The sequence below is a fragment of the Varroa jacobsoni genome, unplaced genomic scaffold (genome assembly GCF_002532875.2).
Source record: "Varroa jacobsoni isolate VJ856 unplaced genomic scaffold, vjacob_1.0 scaffold_873, whole genome shotgun sequence".
Taxonomy (NCBI): Eukaryota; Metazoa; Arthropoda; class Arachnida; order Mesostigmata; family Varroidae; genus Varroa; species Varroa jacobsoni.
Genome location: NW_019213775.1, coordinates 209,870 through 226,795, shown reverse-complemented (window position 1 = coordinate 226,795; position 16,926 = coordinate 209,870). Strand labels below are relative to the sequence as shown.

The 16,926-nt window shown below is 42.8% G+C and overlaps 1 protein-coding gene across 4 annotated transcripts in view; it reads right to left on the bottom strand.

Annotated features, from left to right (window-relative positions):
• Nucleotides 1-16,926, bottom strand: part of LOC111264564 (uncharacterized) — a 55,488-nt gene that overhangs the window by 25,759 nt on the left and 12,803 nt on the right. The window contains exons 2-4 of one of the 4 annotated variants that reach the window (XM_022840591.2): nt 5,903-6,113; nt 5,470-5,705; nt 5,055-5,295 (exon numbers count right to left, since the gene is read on the bottom strand). In XM_022840591.2, coding sequence (XP_022696326.1) covers nt 5,055-5,295; nt 5,470-5,705 — 477 coding nt within the window. In that variant the 5' untranslated portion in view covers nt 5,903-6,113. Of the gene's footprint in view, nt 1-5,054; nt 5,296-5,469; nt 6,114-7,203; nt 7,894-8,184; nt 8,329-16,926 lie in introns of those variants that run through there. The other 3 variants (XM_022840588.2, XM_022840587.2, XM_022840586.2) reach the window with 3 other exon arrangements.

The window sequence follows — 16,926 nt, the reverse complement described above, 5'->3', positions numbered from 1 at the left end:
GACCAATGAACGATTTTTACATTGTGTCGTTTTCGTCGCCGAGATAAACATGATCAGCCATCAACAGTTCTTCCTCGATATATCTTCGCGCTATAGCTGCCAGTTGAATCATTACAATCGATAACCTCTAACACCCAGGAGATTGGAAAGCGTCGAAGGGGCGGATACGATCAGAATCAACGCGAAAAAGTTGCAGAAAAACAAAATAAAAGGCCTATATAGTGGCTCTAATACGTAATACAATGTAGTGATAGTTGCCAAGCGAATCACTTTGTCAGAAGCTGCAATAGGCAATATCACCGAATCGATATCATCGCCAAGAGTAGCAAAAACAACACCTGTCATTGCATATTGAATAGTTTTTTTTTTCTCCCAAGACGTTTCAACGTTAGTTAATAGGGTATTTAATTGAAGCGACAAGATTATGCCCGGCTTAAATAAATGTATGTACCGTTCAGTTTTGAACAATATACCCAGTACAAACTCTTTTGCAAGGCGATATATGCCCACAACGCTTTTGCTACAACGTTCAAATTTCTAACCGACCGGCGAAAAATCGTGATACACAGAGTCTAGTTTCGTTCGGGCGTAATGTTTTAATATAATTGAGAGTCTTATGATTGCCAGGTACATCGATACGTCAGCCTTGCTTGTTACACCCAGAGGTGCCTAAGCTCCAACTTAAGTGGAACTTACAATATATATATATATACATGTTCAATATGCCTCCTTTTTGGTAGTGGAAAAATTGCATCGTTTACGGCCATTTCGTGTTTGTTTAACTGCAAGCGAAGCCTTTACCACCAGCTAGATATGCCGACATGGACGTATGTATACAACAGCGTCCACGTATACTGTATCGTCGTCATTACTCATATTATTCTAACAGCTTCAATTATATCTGCCGGTACTTGTTTGATGCACGATGCGCCCGAGGATAATTTGGCATTATCTCGGATATTTTGGCTCCGCCTTATAATGACATACGCTTGATGAGCGAGTAGAGATAGCTATTCCAGTAGAGAAAATCAATAGTTCGTTCAGGACATTGCACAGCCTAGTCGATCGGCCAATGACCAAATACTGACGTCTGCAAAAGAAATACCGCGTGCAATACACTTTTTTTTTCTGTAATTTCACACTCAAATAGTGGCGTTTACCCCCCTCCCCTCCCCTCCCCTCTCCCCCTCCCCCAAAAAACACAAAAAATAGGTACAAAAAAAAGTAAAAGATAAAACCGAGCACGTCCAACCCTAAGCAATACCTGAGTCGAATCATTTTCTAAGCCACATTCTGTTTACTGTTTGCACTGAAAGAAACCTCATTATTTAAATACGTATTTAGAAGGAGTAATAATTAGGTATTTTATAAATGAATTACAGATATTTAAAAGTGCCAATCTTTGACGCCTATCTTCCATAGAGTTGCGCAGCCTCCTGGGCAGCCTGCAAATGTAGTACATTTAAGAGTACGCTTAGTGCCTATGTCCTCTTGTCAGTAGTGCCTGTCAGTGGTACCATGTTACACAAAAAATCATGCACATGGATCTATCTGCACGTACGCGCTGTTGGTCAGTATAATTTTTGCAATTAAATTGAATTTCTGGTCAGAACTCGAAAAGACAGTTTCAGACTGAGACGGCAAGATGTGTGGAGTCATACGTAATAGAGGCTACTAATAACTGTTGTATAATAAGCATATCAGCCAGCAACGGCTACAAGGGGATGTTTTCTCATTCTGTAGTCCAATCGAAACGTTAACAAGAACCTTAAACAATGGCAAGCGTTTCAAATGACGAACGTATTTGGATGGACCCAGAAGAGAAATACGTCAAATTTTCCTCCATTTGCGTGTGTGTAAGGGTCTATATATCAAGTACCATCTCTAGTACCGCACTACTGTTGCCGCCGCCGCCGCCGCCGTTCCGATTATCATCAGCACAAGCCGAAAACGGCCAGAAAACGCTTGGCTGTCGGCCGATAAAGCCGACTAAATCGCCGGATTGTATCAATTCTGTTGAGTTCAGATTTTTGTGGTGTTTCTTTTGCTCTATTTCTCGTCATGCTTATCACGTCGGCAATATAACAGATGATATGGCCATCGATTGATTGGGTCGATTACATCGTTGCAAAGTTGTGTCTGTTTTATTTCTTGTCTTTTCCATAATATGTAGCTGGCTTTTTCGGAAATAACAGCAAAATAAAAGGCGCAAAAAGCTAAGAGACCGAGGGGGCGAAGGAATAAAACGAATGTCTACCAAAATGAACATTGCCAGGAGGAGCACGATAAGTGGCGTAAAACGTGTCGTTCTCCTGTCTCACACCTCGTTTCGATTGCATGAAAAGTTATGAAGGATCAGAAACAAAGCAATTCAGTCACATGCTCATGGTAGCAGTCAGGAACTACTGGATCCACTAGAAACAAGCCAGGGGTGCATTCGAATAGTCCCTCTCGTATGCTTGTCGCGTTTCTCGGCGTCGTTGTAAATGCTCGCGCTCGTATGACGATGTCGCTTTTCGGCGATTTCTCGATATAACACTTGTCCCCCTGCAGAAGCTAAAGTAGCAGCAGCAGCAGCAGCAATGGTCGTACTGTAAATGAGCGGCCGGTTCTGTTCATCGTTAGAAGCTGGCGGCTGATTGTCGTTTCTTGGCTAAGAAGACACGAGAGGCAAAACGGTGAAGAAGGAAGACAGCCTTTTTTTCTCATTCACGCGATTTACGTGTGTTCAATGCTTATCTTTGATGACTGTGTACCAATGATATCAGTTGATAGTAATGTTTAGTTTGGAATTAACCCATGATTAACTGCATTGTCGGTCAATGCGCGCGGCCTCTTCGCGACGCGATAGCTTGATCGTGGGACTCAATACATGCTTACGACTTCAGGTACGATGATTGGCAATACCTGGCAATCGGCTACCACGCTTTTAACACACGGGTCCGATGCTGATGGTGAGCAGTTTTGTTGCAGTTAATCAACAAGCAAAAGGGTAACTTCAGCTCAGCTTTCCATCACAGCGCTGTGTTTCATTCTACCTGCTACGAACATATCAAACTGAGGTCGGTTCTCGTTTCAGGACACATATGCTCTAGACCATTACACTTTACTACGCTTCTTTGTTCCTTCGTTCATTACGTTTGTTCTGTGCTTTTTTATATATGGTAGTATAGATAGCGATATGGTTGAACGAGCACATTGTTGAAGCGAAAGATCAGCAAGAACAAACCAGCGATGCCCTCCAATGCGATCTTCTTAATCAACGTGTTTTTATGTTTTATGTTGACGTTTTAAGGTGGTTACTATTACCTGTCCCTTTTAGGATTAGGCAAACCCGTTTTTGCGGTTCTATAGCTATAGCTGATTGAGGTATGGTCTTGCGGCAGTAGAGTGAGATAAAATTCAAATTGTCGCGCGCGATCGGCGACACGGCTGAATAGTTAAATCCTCACAAGCCAATTACATTGACTGAACGTTACCTCAATGCATCTAGACAGAAAAATTTCACTAACACGGTTGAGCGGCTAGTCATAGCAAATTCGAGTTTTACTTCAGATTACGTTTACTCTTTGCCGCCACCGTGTGAAATAAGTTCATGACAGGCAATAACAGCCTGATATTTTCCACTTGTTCCATTGCTCATAGTCATAATTCATCGTATCGGGAGGTAACAACCGTCATATCTTTTCCTGTCTTCTCTAAAGTTCGTAGGGATCTGTGGCGTACGCAAATTTATGAACTATTGATAGCTAGAAGCTAGCTAGCGACTTGTGCTAGTATTACGCCCTGTTAAGCGCTTCCATATACGCGTTCCATTGTCTAGCCACGCCGGCGCTGCGGCGCTTTACTCGTGGACGAATCGTAGCGGCGTTGCTTGCCATCCACGAAAAGAGCGAATGAAATGCTTGAGAGATAAACTTCTCAAGACACTGCGCGAAAATGACTGACCTGACAACGTTTTTCAGAAGCAGACTACTTCGCTCCTCTAAGTGTCAGTATCTACGAGTAAACGTTATCTACAATACGACTGTGAGCTGATATCGTAGTTTGCCGGACAGCCGCAAGAAATTACACATACATATTCGTACGCATCTACGCACAGATGCTCGACTGACTGTTACTATCGATGTAACTTCTTTCAACTTACAAACAATTGTCTCAGCTAACAATCTTTGCTTCGCTCAAAACATAGATCTTATTTTTTAATATTTCGTATAGCTGAGACCGTTTTTGCGCTAATGCCAATGGATAAATGGATGACATGGTCTCGCGTCTTATTTTCTCAAACGCTTCCACATTTAGAACTACTATTAGTAATGTGAATGTTGGCACAGTTACTACAAGACTACGGAGGTTTGCACTTCCATATTTGCCCTATATTGCTTTGTATGATTTTTTGCTACATTAATACCGACACTCCACATATCCGGGACAGCATAAAGAAATCAGAGGTGATAGCTCACAGTCAGAAGTAACTATCGTGCATTTTAACAACATATGGCACTTCATCGACAATGCGCCCACAACTGTAGATAAAGGGCCGATAGACGCCGAAGACCATGTGTCGACCTATGTAGGGCGAAGTTTAGAAAACGGTATAAGAACGATTCAATCAAAGATCTGAGATCAGTCAGTCATAAATGAATATCTGATGCATAGATACATGGAATTCTTGCTAAATGTAGAAGTACGAATTGTTTTATCTAACATCGCTTTCGAAAGGTTTATTTCAGATCTACATGGATAAATATAAATAATAATTCGGTAATTCGCAAACGCTAACCGAGAAGTCCTGTCGGGTTTCGTAATATATTACGTATATTTTATACTTTTTGCGATTACGCAGCCTGAGCTGGTCCACGAGTGTACTGGCGCCTTTTACGTGGAAGATACAAAATCAGTACTTATCGAAATTGGAATTAGTGAGATTTTATTTCTACGAAAGTGGGAGGACTGTTATACCAAATAACGATAAAATAACAGTATCGTTCGTAAATCACACCCTTTAAGCAAACAATAATTGCGCATATGATTAAATCGACTATCGAGCATACCTGTTGTTGTAACAATACAAAATGATGAGGATCTAGCAGCATTTGGGCACCATGAGTTTTTGAGTGGGAGCCTTGTTGACCTGATGCTTGCTGCTGGTGGCCAGCTAGATTATGAGACAACAGACTCGGCGCCGGATGGGAGCCAGGGGAATTGCGAGAGGAAGCTGAAGAGGGCGCAGAGGGCGGCGACGAAGGACAACCAGGAAGACCTCCCATATTTAGGCCAGCCGCTGAACTTAACCTGTACAGAAATGTTTAAAAATACAACAATAATGCCATGTACTATTTTTTTTACGTTTGTTGCGTTGAGCTTTTCTAGTTAATGGAAAATACAACATTTCAATAGGAAGGAACGAAAGAACACAAAAAGCTGTATCTTAGAACATAAGAAGTACTCGTTTCAAAAAGCGCTCACCTTCTAAGAAAACAGGTACAGATTGGCTGGCCCGTTGCTGGATGGGTTAAGGCCGTACAGCCAGGCAGGTGCCCGGGGAGATGAGAAACACCCACTGAGGCAGGCCCATGCGGACCTAATGAACTCGGAGACAATGGTGAGCCAGCGCCGTTGGAGCCTACGACGGGCGCACCAAGAGCGGGCGCAAGCGAATGGTGCAGATTAGGGGGAGAGTCTAGGGCCGAGTGAGGTTCCATCTTCGTTGGGGTTAGAAGCGGAGATAGAGCGGGCATAACGAATAAATTGGTATGCGTCGAGCCGAGGTCGGCAGGAAATTAAACGCGACAAAGAAATGCCACGCACTGGACTTATTACCGACAAATAGTTTAAAAGTACTAGACGCTATATAAGGACGATACATAAGGACAAAATAGCCGATGAGGATGTTGCTTACAATGACAGTAATACGACCGTGAAGACCTTCTGACTTTTAATGTTGGCTATCAGCTTTGAGGAATCTTTACAGAAGCCTTCATAGTCGTTGCCCTTGATGCAGTGTCTGGCGCCCCGAGATGGTAAGATGCTCCCTGCAAAGCTTTTCTTCTACATGGCGACTAAATAAGTTCACCGATGATACATGGTGTTCACCGGTTAAGGGTTCAGTACTGAAACCACGAAGACAAACAAATACATTAGCATTAGGTGATATCAGTCACAATCGTGTTCATTTTTCTACGTTACGCAACTATTGTTGTTATGTTTTGTTGCAGCTAATGACCTAACCATACCCAATGTTTATCTCTGTGAACTATTCGGTTTTATAGATTTGTCCTCAGCAACGCGTCAAAATGCACCAGAGCTTTGCTAACAGATTTTCTTGCGATCGTTGCATGGCAGCCGCTGTCCGTTGACAATAGATTTGGACCTATTACCAGATACACAGGTCCAATGATTAGGCGACACTCTGCAGTACACACAACTACTGGGACTGAGGCCGTATTCAAAAGAACAGGCAGCGAAAAACAACAGAGGCGTGAATGAAAAATAGTACATCTAAGCAGCCTTTGAGGATCAAAGCAAGCAGATCTCGCTGCCAGTGATTATATCGACTTTGCTGGCGTTATACTCTCAATATTTCGAGAGTTGAGTTCTACAGGAGTCCTGTCTGCCTCCTAAAATTTGAAATAGATTGGCGACGCGAGGGAAGATTTCGGGACTGAATGCAGGAACGAGCATGAAGCACCCGCTCCCTTCCTCGAGAGATAGTCGTGGCCGCAAAAAAAATGCGCTCAGAAAAGCTAAAAAGTGAAAGCATATGACGCATGGCTCTCCATCAAAATCTGCTTAAAATTCGCTTCGGTGTCAATCCAGGACCAAAGAAGAGACGATGAATTTGAAAGCCATCACCAACGCTACTATCACATAAATCGAATCCCAGTGCAGAAGAAGCCAAGATCACAGGCCCAGCAGTTAGCTACGTACGGTACACACAATAGCCAGATTGGCTAGATATATACGCACACCGAACGTCCTCCGTATCGAAAAAAACGTATTTGTCCGTTAATCTCTGCGAACAGCCCTGTCTGTGTTGATGCAATAGTTCTGCTATAGCAATTATACATTCAGTCAGCATGTATATAGGCCAGCTGGTTAAGTCTTTCTTAATACTCTCACAGATCTGTGCGCGCGTCTCACTCTTTGGAGTTACTAACAAGGTAGGATCATTAATCAAGTACTGTGTAGTTCTGTACCTACTCTTGGATCCGGGCCAGTGTTAGCGATCCCTATCACCTTTCCTTGCGGAACCGATACTGTGAAGCTTTAGCTTGTTCCGGAATACCCCACCATTACATGGTCGAAACGGCGGCGGTTGAATCAATAAATATTTTGCCTTTTGCCTTAGTAGAATGACAGCTAGTAAAAGGAATAGAGCTTGTTTCCAGTAAGCGTATTCCATTAATATCGTTCGAACGTGGGTGTTAGACAGAATTCAGTATTAAATGATGCTGTCGATGTTACATATTTGTTTTTTTTCTTTAAGTCCTTTACACGGATGCGTCCTTAAATTAACAATATCTCTATGTATCTAAAAAAGGATAGACAAAACAGCTGAGCAGGACAAGGCAGGACGTAAAAGGCAATCAATTCTGCGCGATGCTTGAGTCATTGAAACGCCGATGGTGATGGCTCGATAGTTTTTGTCACTCCTGTTAGAATCCTCAATCGGTTCCTAAAACGCGCATCTCGAAAGGGATGATTCTATCCAGCTTTCGTGCCACTTAAGGATCTTGCTCACACGTTTAACGCTACGCCGTAGAGGCGGTCGCGATGAACGTCTTCCTGACGCTCGTTCACAACTGGCTGATACAATGGCTGATTAGTTGGTTGGTCGACCGTTCTATTCTACTGTAGCAACCTTCTACGATCTGTTTTGGCTTACGACGGGTACGCTGACTATTTTCCAGCGGCTTATTCATGTGCTCTGTGTTTCTCGGTCTTGGCAGTCGCGTGTGTGGCCTATGGGATGGCAACTGTTACATGGGCAGCACTAGCATCAACAGTAGTCCGCTGCCTGCCGCACTCATCACCAAAAACGCTTTTGCCATTTAGATAGCGATTTCAAGCATACATACGCACACAAAGGTCGTTCCTAGCTTAGGTCGGTGCCAGTTCCTCTAATGGATTCGATTTACTGGTCCTGCATGCACACCTAGATGAAAAAGTAACTGCACGAACCATGTTTTGTACTAACGTTGCCGACATTATAGCTGCCATTACAAACGAGTCACGTCACGTTATGCGTGGGACGTCTATATTGTTAAATAGCGCCAAAGTTGAGCCGAGCAGATGAACCAAGTGCAACAATCCCGTGGTAAATTTTTCATAGCGGAATCGACTAGGCAGATTGTAATCGACATCAAATAAATAGTTCCTAGACTGTCCGATAGCCGTTGGTCCCCCCGTGGACCAACTGGGCAGCGCACGGAGAGACTTTCTTTCTCTCTCTCTCTCTCTTCTTTTGTTGGGGGAAGATGGTCCCGCTCTAGCTGCCGCCTATTGCCATCATTCTATTGTCGTGTGTCCACAAATCGCCTCTAGAATTACGCTTGTTGTCAAGAGGGCATAGCGTCGACTTCCATGCTTCGAAAAAAATTTATCATCAAGTGGTCTCAACGCAAGCAGGAATGTTCTGCGCTGTCGCGCTCGGCTGTATTCGAAATGCGTCATCGCCAAAAGTCGGGAATAGGAGAAAGAGGAAGGGAGATAGGTACTACATCCAAGTTATACCCTAGGTAACCACTTGATAGACAGCCGATAAGTTACTGAGAGGTAAGTATTGTCGTTAGGTTAGAACAAAGCCTCGCTGCAACGGATATGCAAGGAAGCATCGCAAACGCAGCCTTGATAATATGGTGCTAATTGTTATTGGGCAACAACAAGAAGTGTCGATAGGCCGATGGTAACGGCCCAAGGAAAGGGCCATGCGCTTTGTACAGCTAGCTAGAGAGGAAATGAACGAGACCGTACGATATATTGGTCATTGTTGGAAAGCTATATGAGAGACTTTATACAATACATTGTTTTTAATTAGTTGTGGTTAGTAGGTAGGAAATTTATTAATTTAAGCAGAGCAATAATTAATAGTATGCGAAACTAATCTATCTAACATTAACGTAAAAAATGCCATAATGAAAAGTTATGCAGCCAGATATGATTCGTTTCGGAGGAGTTGAGATAATAAGTAAATCTGAATAGCTTTCGGAATTGAGCTGGCCACAATAGAGAAAAGCGGTCATTTTAAATCAGCCTATAACCCAACGTTACGGTTATCGTTGATATTTTTTATTGCTACACCTCTACGCGGTAAACAAATGATTGAACTCGAGTGATGACAACCAGAAATGATCCAAGATCATCAAGCAACTATGTTTTTGATCTCCATGCGTTCCACTTAGATTGAACCCACCTTCCCTCCCGCTAAACAGACAACGTGTATTTACCACGTATAGGGTCATGGAGCAACCAAGACACTGTATTTATCTTAGCTATTTTCAATGATATGAGGTAACCCCGTCGGGTGACATTTTTGCATCTATTAAAAATATATAGCATACAGTTAATGCGTTAGTTGACTGACTTTATTCGAAACGAACAACTTGTACCCTAATGGCGGATAAACCCTTTGGTTTACTACAAATCCGTATTAGTACAATGTCTGGCCAGCAACTTAATCGAAACATTATCAGACGTAAAACTCAAAACAACAGTACAATGTCTCAGTATCTATGATAGTTTAGTCGAAGCTCGAAGCCCTGCGCAGACGTACTTCATTTCATGCTGAAACTTGCCCCTCTGAATCGTGACACTATTACTTCAGTTGTACTTATTTTAGAAGTAGTGCACTTACAATAGATATAACTCTCTTGAAGTTTCAAATCACATCGGTGCCATATCAGAAATGTAAATATAGCAAAAGTACGTTATTATCGTGCCGTCGACATTAGTAATGTCCTTCAACTGTCCATCGTCCGCGTTCCCCACCTTACCCCAACCCCTGCCTCGCTGCTACCCTGTCCTGTTGTCGGTCACATCAACGTAAAAAAGGGATCAACAAGGGTGTTTCTCGCCTGGGCCAGCAGTATCACGATACCAGCGGATGGCTAATGTGGCTCACGCTGCTGCACCAGACGCTGGTAAGCGAGGCACTTGTGTAAATTAGACAACATTATGTCCTCCTATCGAAGCGATCTCGATCTCCCTTCGATGGGCATATACACACGCACACATACGGATATACATATGAGTGTATGTCTATGTACTATGACATGACTATGAAAAAACTACTCCGACGGAGATAATGAAATATTGAGTGGCTGTTGAGGGTCCATCAACGGCTGGTCTCATTCTGCCCCTGCAGCTGCCGTTGCTGCGCCTTTTTGCTAATGGCAATATACTGAGGTAAGAGCAATTCATGGTGTTAAGGCTGCACTCACCGGCATAACCGCGATGACAAGCACTGCTTGATAACAACACACACACAGAGATAGGTAGGTATACAAGGATGGTGGCAAGATGCAAAACGTAAACGGATTCGGCCATATTCAAATATATCATCCGCGTTTGCGGCATCGGCGTCTGCGCCTATGCTCAGTCAACTATAATGAAGGTAAACGAACTTGCCAAACAAACACCATCAGCAGCTGTAACAACAATATCAATAATAATGGGAATAGCGAGACGGCTTTTCTTAGGCCCGACCTAACATATCCTACTGTGGCGCTTATTATATAACATAGAATGGAGAGAATTCAATGAGGGCCAAAAAGTGATACTAGAGGAAGTAGCCTATGCCCTGTGAAGAGGGACGGCCGGGAAGCAGTTTTTAAGATCAACAATGGGGCAACAGCAACGTGTTTTTATCCATTGAAAGCCTTGATGTTCACTTTGCAGGACACAGCATGCAAGTAACGGCGGTAGGCGCAAATTTAGCACAAATAAATGACCTCTAATACTGGCCTATTGATAAGTCGAGTTTTTTTCACGTACTTGATTCTGTTCGATTCGGTTTTATAGAGCTTCATGTACATTCGACCATAGCGTCCTATATTCGCGTATAAATATATTAATCCAAATATAGGTTACGGTCTGCCATATTGTAACAGTCAGGTCGAGCGATTCTGCAAATATAAACCTGGTCTAGTTAGATCTACTCCATATCTGTTAGGCCACATAGTGCATTTGCAGTCAGTTTCTTAATTTCTTAATTTTAATATACGAGTAACTACATAATAGTATGAATATATACTGCGTTGAAGGATGGACTCATTAATAATCGTGGTCCACATAAAGACAAACCGTTTTTTTCTCAATTCAGCAATATGCTATCTATTTTGATAGTAATAGGCATTGAATTTAGGTAACAAATTCGTTTGCCCACGTAGGCCAACTTCGCGCATGTATGATCGTCGATTCGATCTGTATATAAACCTATTTTCCAACCATTTAGCCCAGTTTTGCGAATAACTCAACAGAAATACCCCACTTAATATAACCCACATTGAACAACACATTCTTCCACGACGGTTGTTGAGTGATCTCAATAGTTGTACTCGCAGTAAACCTGGAGAGTTGTTTAACCTGAGAAACCGTTTCCGGTCCTTGATCTGCGTTAGTGACCAAAGACCTAATCTACGTGGCTGACGTTTCTATCCAATAAATAAGTCATCAGCCAACGGATGTCTTTAGCGGTCCCTAACGGTGTCATTTATGTACTTAGCTGTTGTTTCGCCTTTCCTAGTTCATTTGATTGTGGTTCAATCTGATAGTTTCAATAATGTATCGTTACAGGAACCATCGTTCAATGATCAATTGCGACTTGTGACGTGATCACACAAATACATTCAAACATATACGTACGTACGCACGTACACCGACCGGCCCATACGTATGAATGCACAGACGGCCAGAGACAGACTTCTTCTACTTTAACATAGACGCCAATAATCCGCGCGGCCGTAGTATTTTGACTTGGCCGCCGTTAGCAGTTTTTTTCGAGGCACAACTTTCCCAGTTTCGTGAGCGAGCCGACCATCAGATGCCAGGGCTGTCAGGGCCTTTGCGGAGAGCTGCAAGCAAGATCATACCGTTCCTTACTTAACCTACCATCAAGGAGATCAATTGTGTATGATCTCGTCTGTTATCGATCAGCCAATCAGATCGTGTGCTTATAATAATAACACTAACAGTGGCTGCAGTAGTAGCGGTGTGGGCAGCAACAGACGCTGTTACGCAGGCGAGGCGGAACGTGCCGCCGGAGAATTGTGCTTGAGCTGTATGACGTACGGTATGTGATGGAATCAACCATCAGTCGATAGGATAAAGCAAGACGGCGAAATAGCCTAGAGGAAAGATGTACGTTGTCTATGACGGTGTTTAAGCACGAATCGGTGCGTAGAAGTAAAATCATTGTCTTGCGCCGCGACCACCTTCTATAATCAATGATCGGTCAATCAGCCATCCGCTGATCAATGTTTCTCAGGGGTGCAAGTGAAGCCACTTGTTGATTGGTATGGTTTCTTGTTGAACGCATTATTCAGTAATACTGCCAGGAATAAGCAGTTACCGGATAATAAACATCGATTGGGCTAATCGCTAAGTTATAAAGCCAATAGCAGATTTCTGTTATCAAGATAAATATCCTGGCAATCCATAAACTTCTAAAAGTATATCAAAGGTTCGTGTCTGCAAGCCCACAAATCATGCCTGAATCGTTGTCAAAGACTTTCTTTCATTCATTTTTTTTTGTTCTTTCAGTACATCGTAACCACATAGGGCTTAAATTAGTTACTTAATCAAACTTCTCCAATTATGTTTATTTAATTATATAACTCAACTCCTATTGCCTGTATTTAATGCCTATCCTTAATCGAGCCTAAACACAAATAGGCACATCTCTCTACTAGAATTCTATCACAGCCTTTTGGTGTCGGGTCTTCTTACCAAGGACAATTTACATACAGCCGAGAAAGAACAATGATATGGCTAGCCAAAAGTGATATACCACGGCAATGGTGGTTAGATCATCGCCGCGACCGCCGCTGTCACCGTCGTCATAGAAAGTATAGACAAGAGGGTTTCCCCCCTATTCAGATACTGTGTATCATCTACCTGTTTTCTATCATATTCTGATTTCTTCGTTTTTTTCGTTTATTGTTCCCCTTCTTTTGACGCAAAATATCATTAGTCATTTTGGCACGCAATTATTCAAAATGACCTGTTCGTCGCTGCGTGCGCCGCCGCCGCCGCTTCAAGATTGCGCCGACTGTTCACCGTTGTTTTGAGCAGACTGCGGACAGAACAACGCCCTTCTGCGGGGTCAATCTCATTTTTGCTGGTTGTTTTCTGCGTTACTATGAAGTACGTCTATTAGGCGGGGCGAAGTACCACACAGGATGGCGTATGGACTTTGTATTCTATATGGAGAAAGCGTTTTTGCCACAGAATCTCATAGTGTAAGCTCTAGATTGAGCATAGCATGGAGACCTGCAGCGCTACCAATTCGACCAGTGCAGCTGCACTGTAAAGATACACCGCTAACCTTCCCTTTCTCTAGCGCGAAACCTCTATGGTCCCTTCTGCGGTGCGGCCGTCTTTCGCGTTTCGTGTGAAGATCACCGCTGGATCAGCCGAGCAGACGGACAGAAGAATGATGGCAAGGAATGTTGTTAGCTTGTTGGAGCACACGGAAAACCGACATCGTCTTCTTTTTGAATCATCTTCTGCGGCGTGTTATCCGCGGACGTCTGCATGTTGTTACTGTCACAGATGCAACTACTGTTGCCGCCGCTAGATTTTTTGCGATTATCGGTGCCCGGCATCTTGTTTTAGCGTTACGTTCCCTTCTTCTGTTCCACTTCGAAGCTGTTCGTTAAACATTTAAACGCCGCTTCCTCGGGCCCACCAACCCCAGAGATATAATGACCGATTGGTTCAGCTATCGCACGCCTGATGTGAACGCGTCTGGCGCTTGCTTGCCAGTTCAGAGCAACTCAGTTCCAACATTTGACAATCTCGGTTCGAATAACTCTCTCCAAACAGAGTCCGACTAAACATTGGATCATCTCTAGCTGCCGTATGGCGTAGTTTAGCAGATTAAGCTATGGCTCGGAGCAAATGTTCGGACAGAATGTTTCTACCGATCAACATATCTCTAGGTTGACCCACGCTGTACTGTTTAAAACAAGGCGATCATTAGCATTATTGCGTGGATCTGTTGGAGGATTCGCAAGTGTTACAAGTAAAACATACTGGCAAAGGATACGGCCAAATTTTGCTCAGATCAGAGGAATCAGATTATAGAATAAGTCGTTTCGAAAAAAAAAGGAACACTCACGTATACAGACTGAGACATGTTTGGCGGGACCAAACAGATAAAATTTCTTGTCGAATGTTACTAGAAATATGCAGTAAACTTCTAAAAAAACGTGTTGATGTACGTGACTGATAATCTCTCTTTGAAAGTGTCTTATTAATGACTCGAAATGGGGAGATCGCTAATTTGCCTGTCCTGTGCGTGCGTGCATACATGCCTGCGTGCATACATGCCTGCCTGCCTGCCTGCCGGTAAATACCGTGAACAGCCCAGACCCAGTGGAACCTTTCGAAGTGGCTATGACAAGAAAAAACGTCCACTACACTTTGCAGGTGGGCGCAAATTGCTTACCCCGTTTGACCCTGAAACAAACGCGGCACGAAATGATTGCGGTTCTTGTGTGCACTGCGTTGTTCCGCTAATGATGACAGTACTCCTGATATTGAACACGTAAAATGTCATTTTATTGCAATTTGTAAATTTATTATGTATTGCAATTTTATCTAGCTCTGCAATTATGCGCTACAGAAGCGATTGTGAAGGGATCCTATATATAAATGTCATGTTACGTAATTGCTACTTATGTTCTACGCTATCTACAACGTTGTTAAACAGAATCGAACTTTTTGATCGAGGCAAGCCCTATAAACACTTTAGAATCAGTAAAAGTAGGAACCAGGAAAACATTTCTTGCCTCAAACATTTACAAGCGATAGTGGAGCTTTGCGGCGCTTTTTTTTTTTTCGTTATTATCATCTACTTTGTCGACAGGACGTCGCCTATGGCAGGAGCCACTGAACAGCGGTAGCGGCAGTCAGCAATTCGGCTTGAATATCTCGCGTTCGTTTTTGTTTTCTATAGCGGACGCATTAGCTTATTACATTAATGCAGATGACGTTCATTAAAAGCATGGAGGTCGTAAAGAATTTTCTTTTCGTCCCCCTCGCCTTTTTCATTCGTCGGCGGCCATTTTTCAGCTCAGCAAACCTTCGTGTCGCTGTCCATGTGTGAGGCTGACTCAACATTTGGTGTTAGCGTCGCCTAGAGTAGCGGCTATGCCGCTGAAATAATTTGGATAAGTTTTAGGTGACGAAGATACGGCCGGCACTTTTTGATTCCAGAAAATAGTCGCCAAACCGTTACCTCGGTTTGCGCCGTTACTTTTGTTAACCATTTGCGAAAGCCATTGGTTTTCATAATTACTTATGAGCCACAGTGGAAGAAAGCAAGAGCACTAGATAACAAGTTATGCTCTGGAGAAGCAACTTTCCCAGACAGGGAATAGTTAGAAGGTTGTACACATTCGATTTATAGTAGGTAGTCAGTTTATAGGCCCGCATTCCAAACTGAATGGGTCTTTTAAGAGACGCGCATTTTACATTGGAAAAGATCTGTCAAATACGAACTTTGCCACTTACTTAATACGCGTGCCTTAAATTCTCATCGCAGCCACGCATAGTCAAACGAGACGTTTTGCGAGATCACAGTTTGGTGATCTCGTTTAAAAGTTTGCTTTTTTTGGGTTTTTATGTAGGCTTAGACGATTTCCACCTGTTGAATATTACCTCACCACTCTCTGTTTCGAGTAGGACAACACGTTCAAATACAGCAGTGGCTGACAGTATTAGTAACAAATTCAGTATAATAATTATAAGACTCTCATAGCCTTGATTAGGTTGTACCTACGTTTATAAATGAATCTGTCCTATAATATTTTAGGATGCGTGCGCGTCGTTAGGATACCATTCAGCCGATTCAGCAGCAAATGAGACACCCCTTTGGTAGCAAGCAACGTGAAGAGACGCCCAAGCTAAATTTCCTACCTTATCTATAAAATCATACAGAAACCCAGCAATCGCACTATGCTTTACCTTGCTCTGTCCTAGTGGATAGGCTCACAAGGACTGATTGCTCTGAATCATGATCTAAATTTGTCAAAGCAGTATTTAACATAGCACAACTGCGCGCTTCCCGACGAGGGGACCTCTAAGGTCATAGGCGCGGGGCCATCATGGAAGCTGTATAAAAATGCTACATGTGGATACTAATGACTTTACGTATATTATCCAATCTACCAATAGATTAACACGTTTAGCAGTTGCCTCGACGTGGCCCAGTAAAGATTTTCCTCTTTACTTACATGTGAAGAAAGCCTTGATAGGACTGATTTACTAGACAAGTAACTGCATTTTGCAAAATGTCGGATAAGTTTAAGCTTATGGCTAACACAGTGCACCATCAATACGCCTTTACAATGTCGAATGTAAAGAAATGTATGTGTGCAATAAGACTGATAGGTTTCAGGTACTCTTATTGAAACCATTTGCTGACACTAAACGGATAGTGCCTTGCACAAGGCTCGCAGAGCGATATTTTGAGATAATTTTAAAGGTCGAAATTTATTTATTCGTTATCGGTATGAAGTCATATAATAAATATTCGATAATACATTTTCGTTTTTAAACTTCATATCTGAAACCGAGTTCTCGATTGAATTCGTAAAAATCCTTTCCCGGCATATACCTTTTCATCGAATTCTTTTTTCCTTCAATTCCTTGGCCGAACTACTGAATGCTGTGGTGAGAGTGCGCTGAAGTATCCTACAC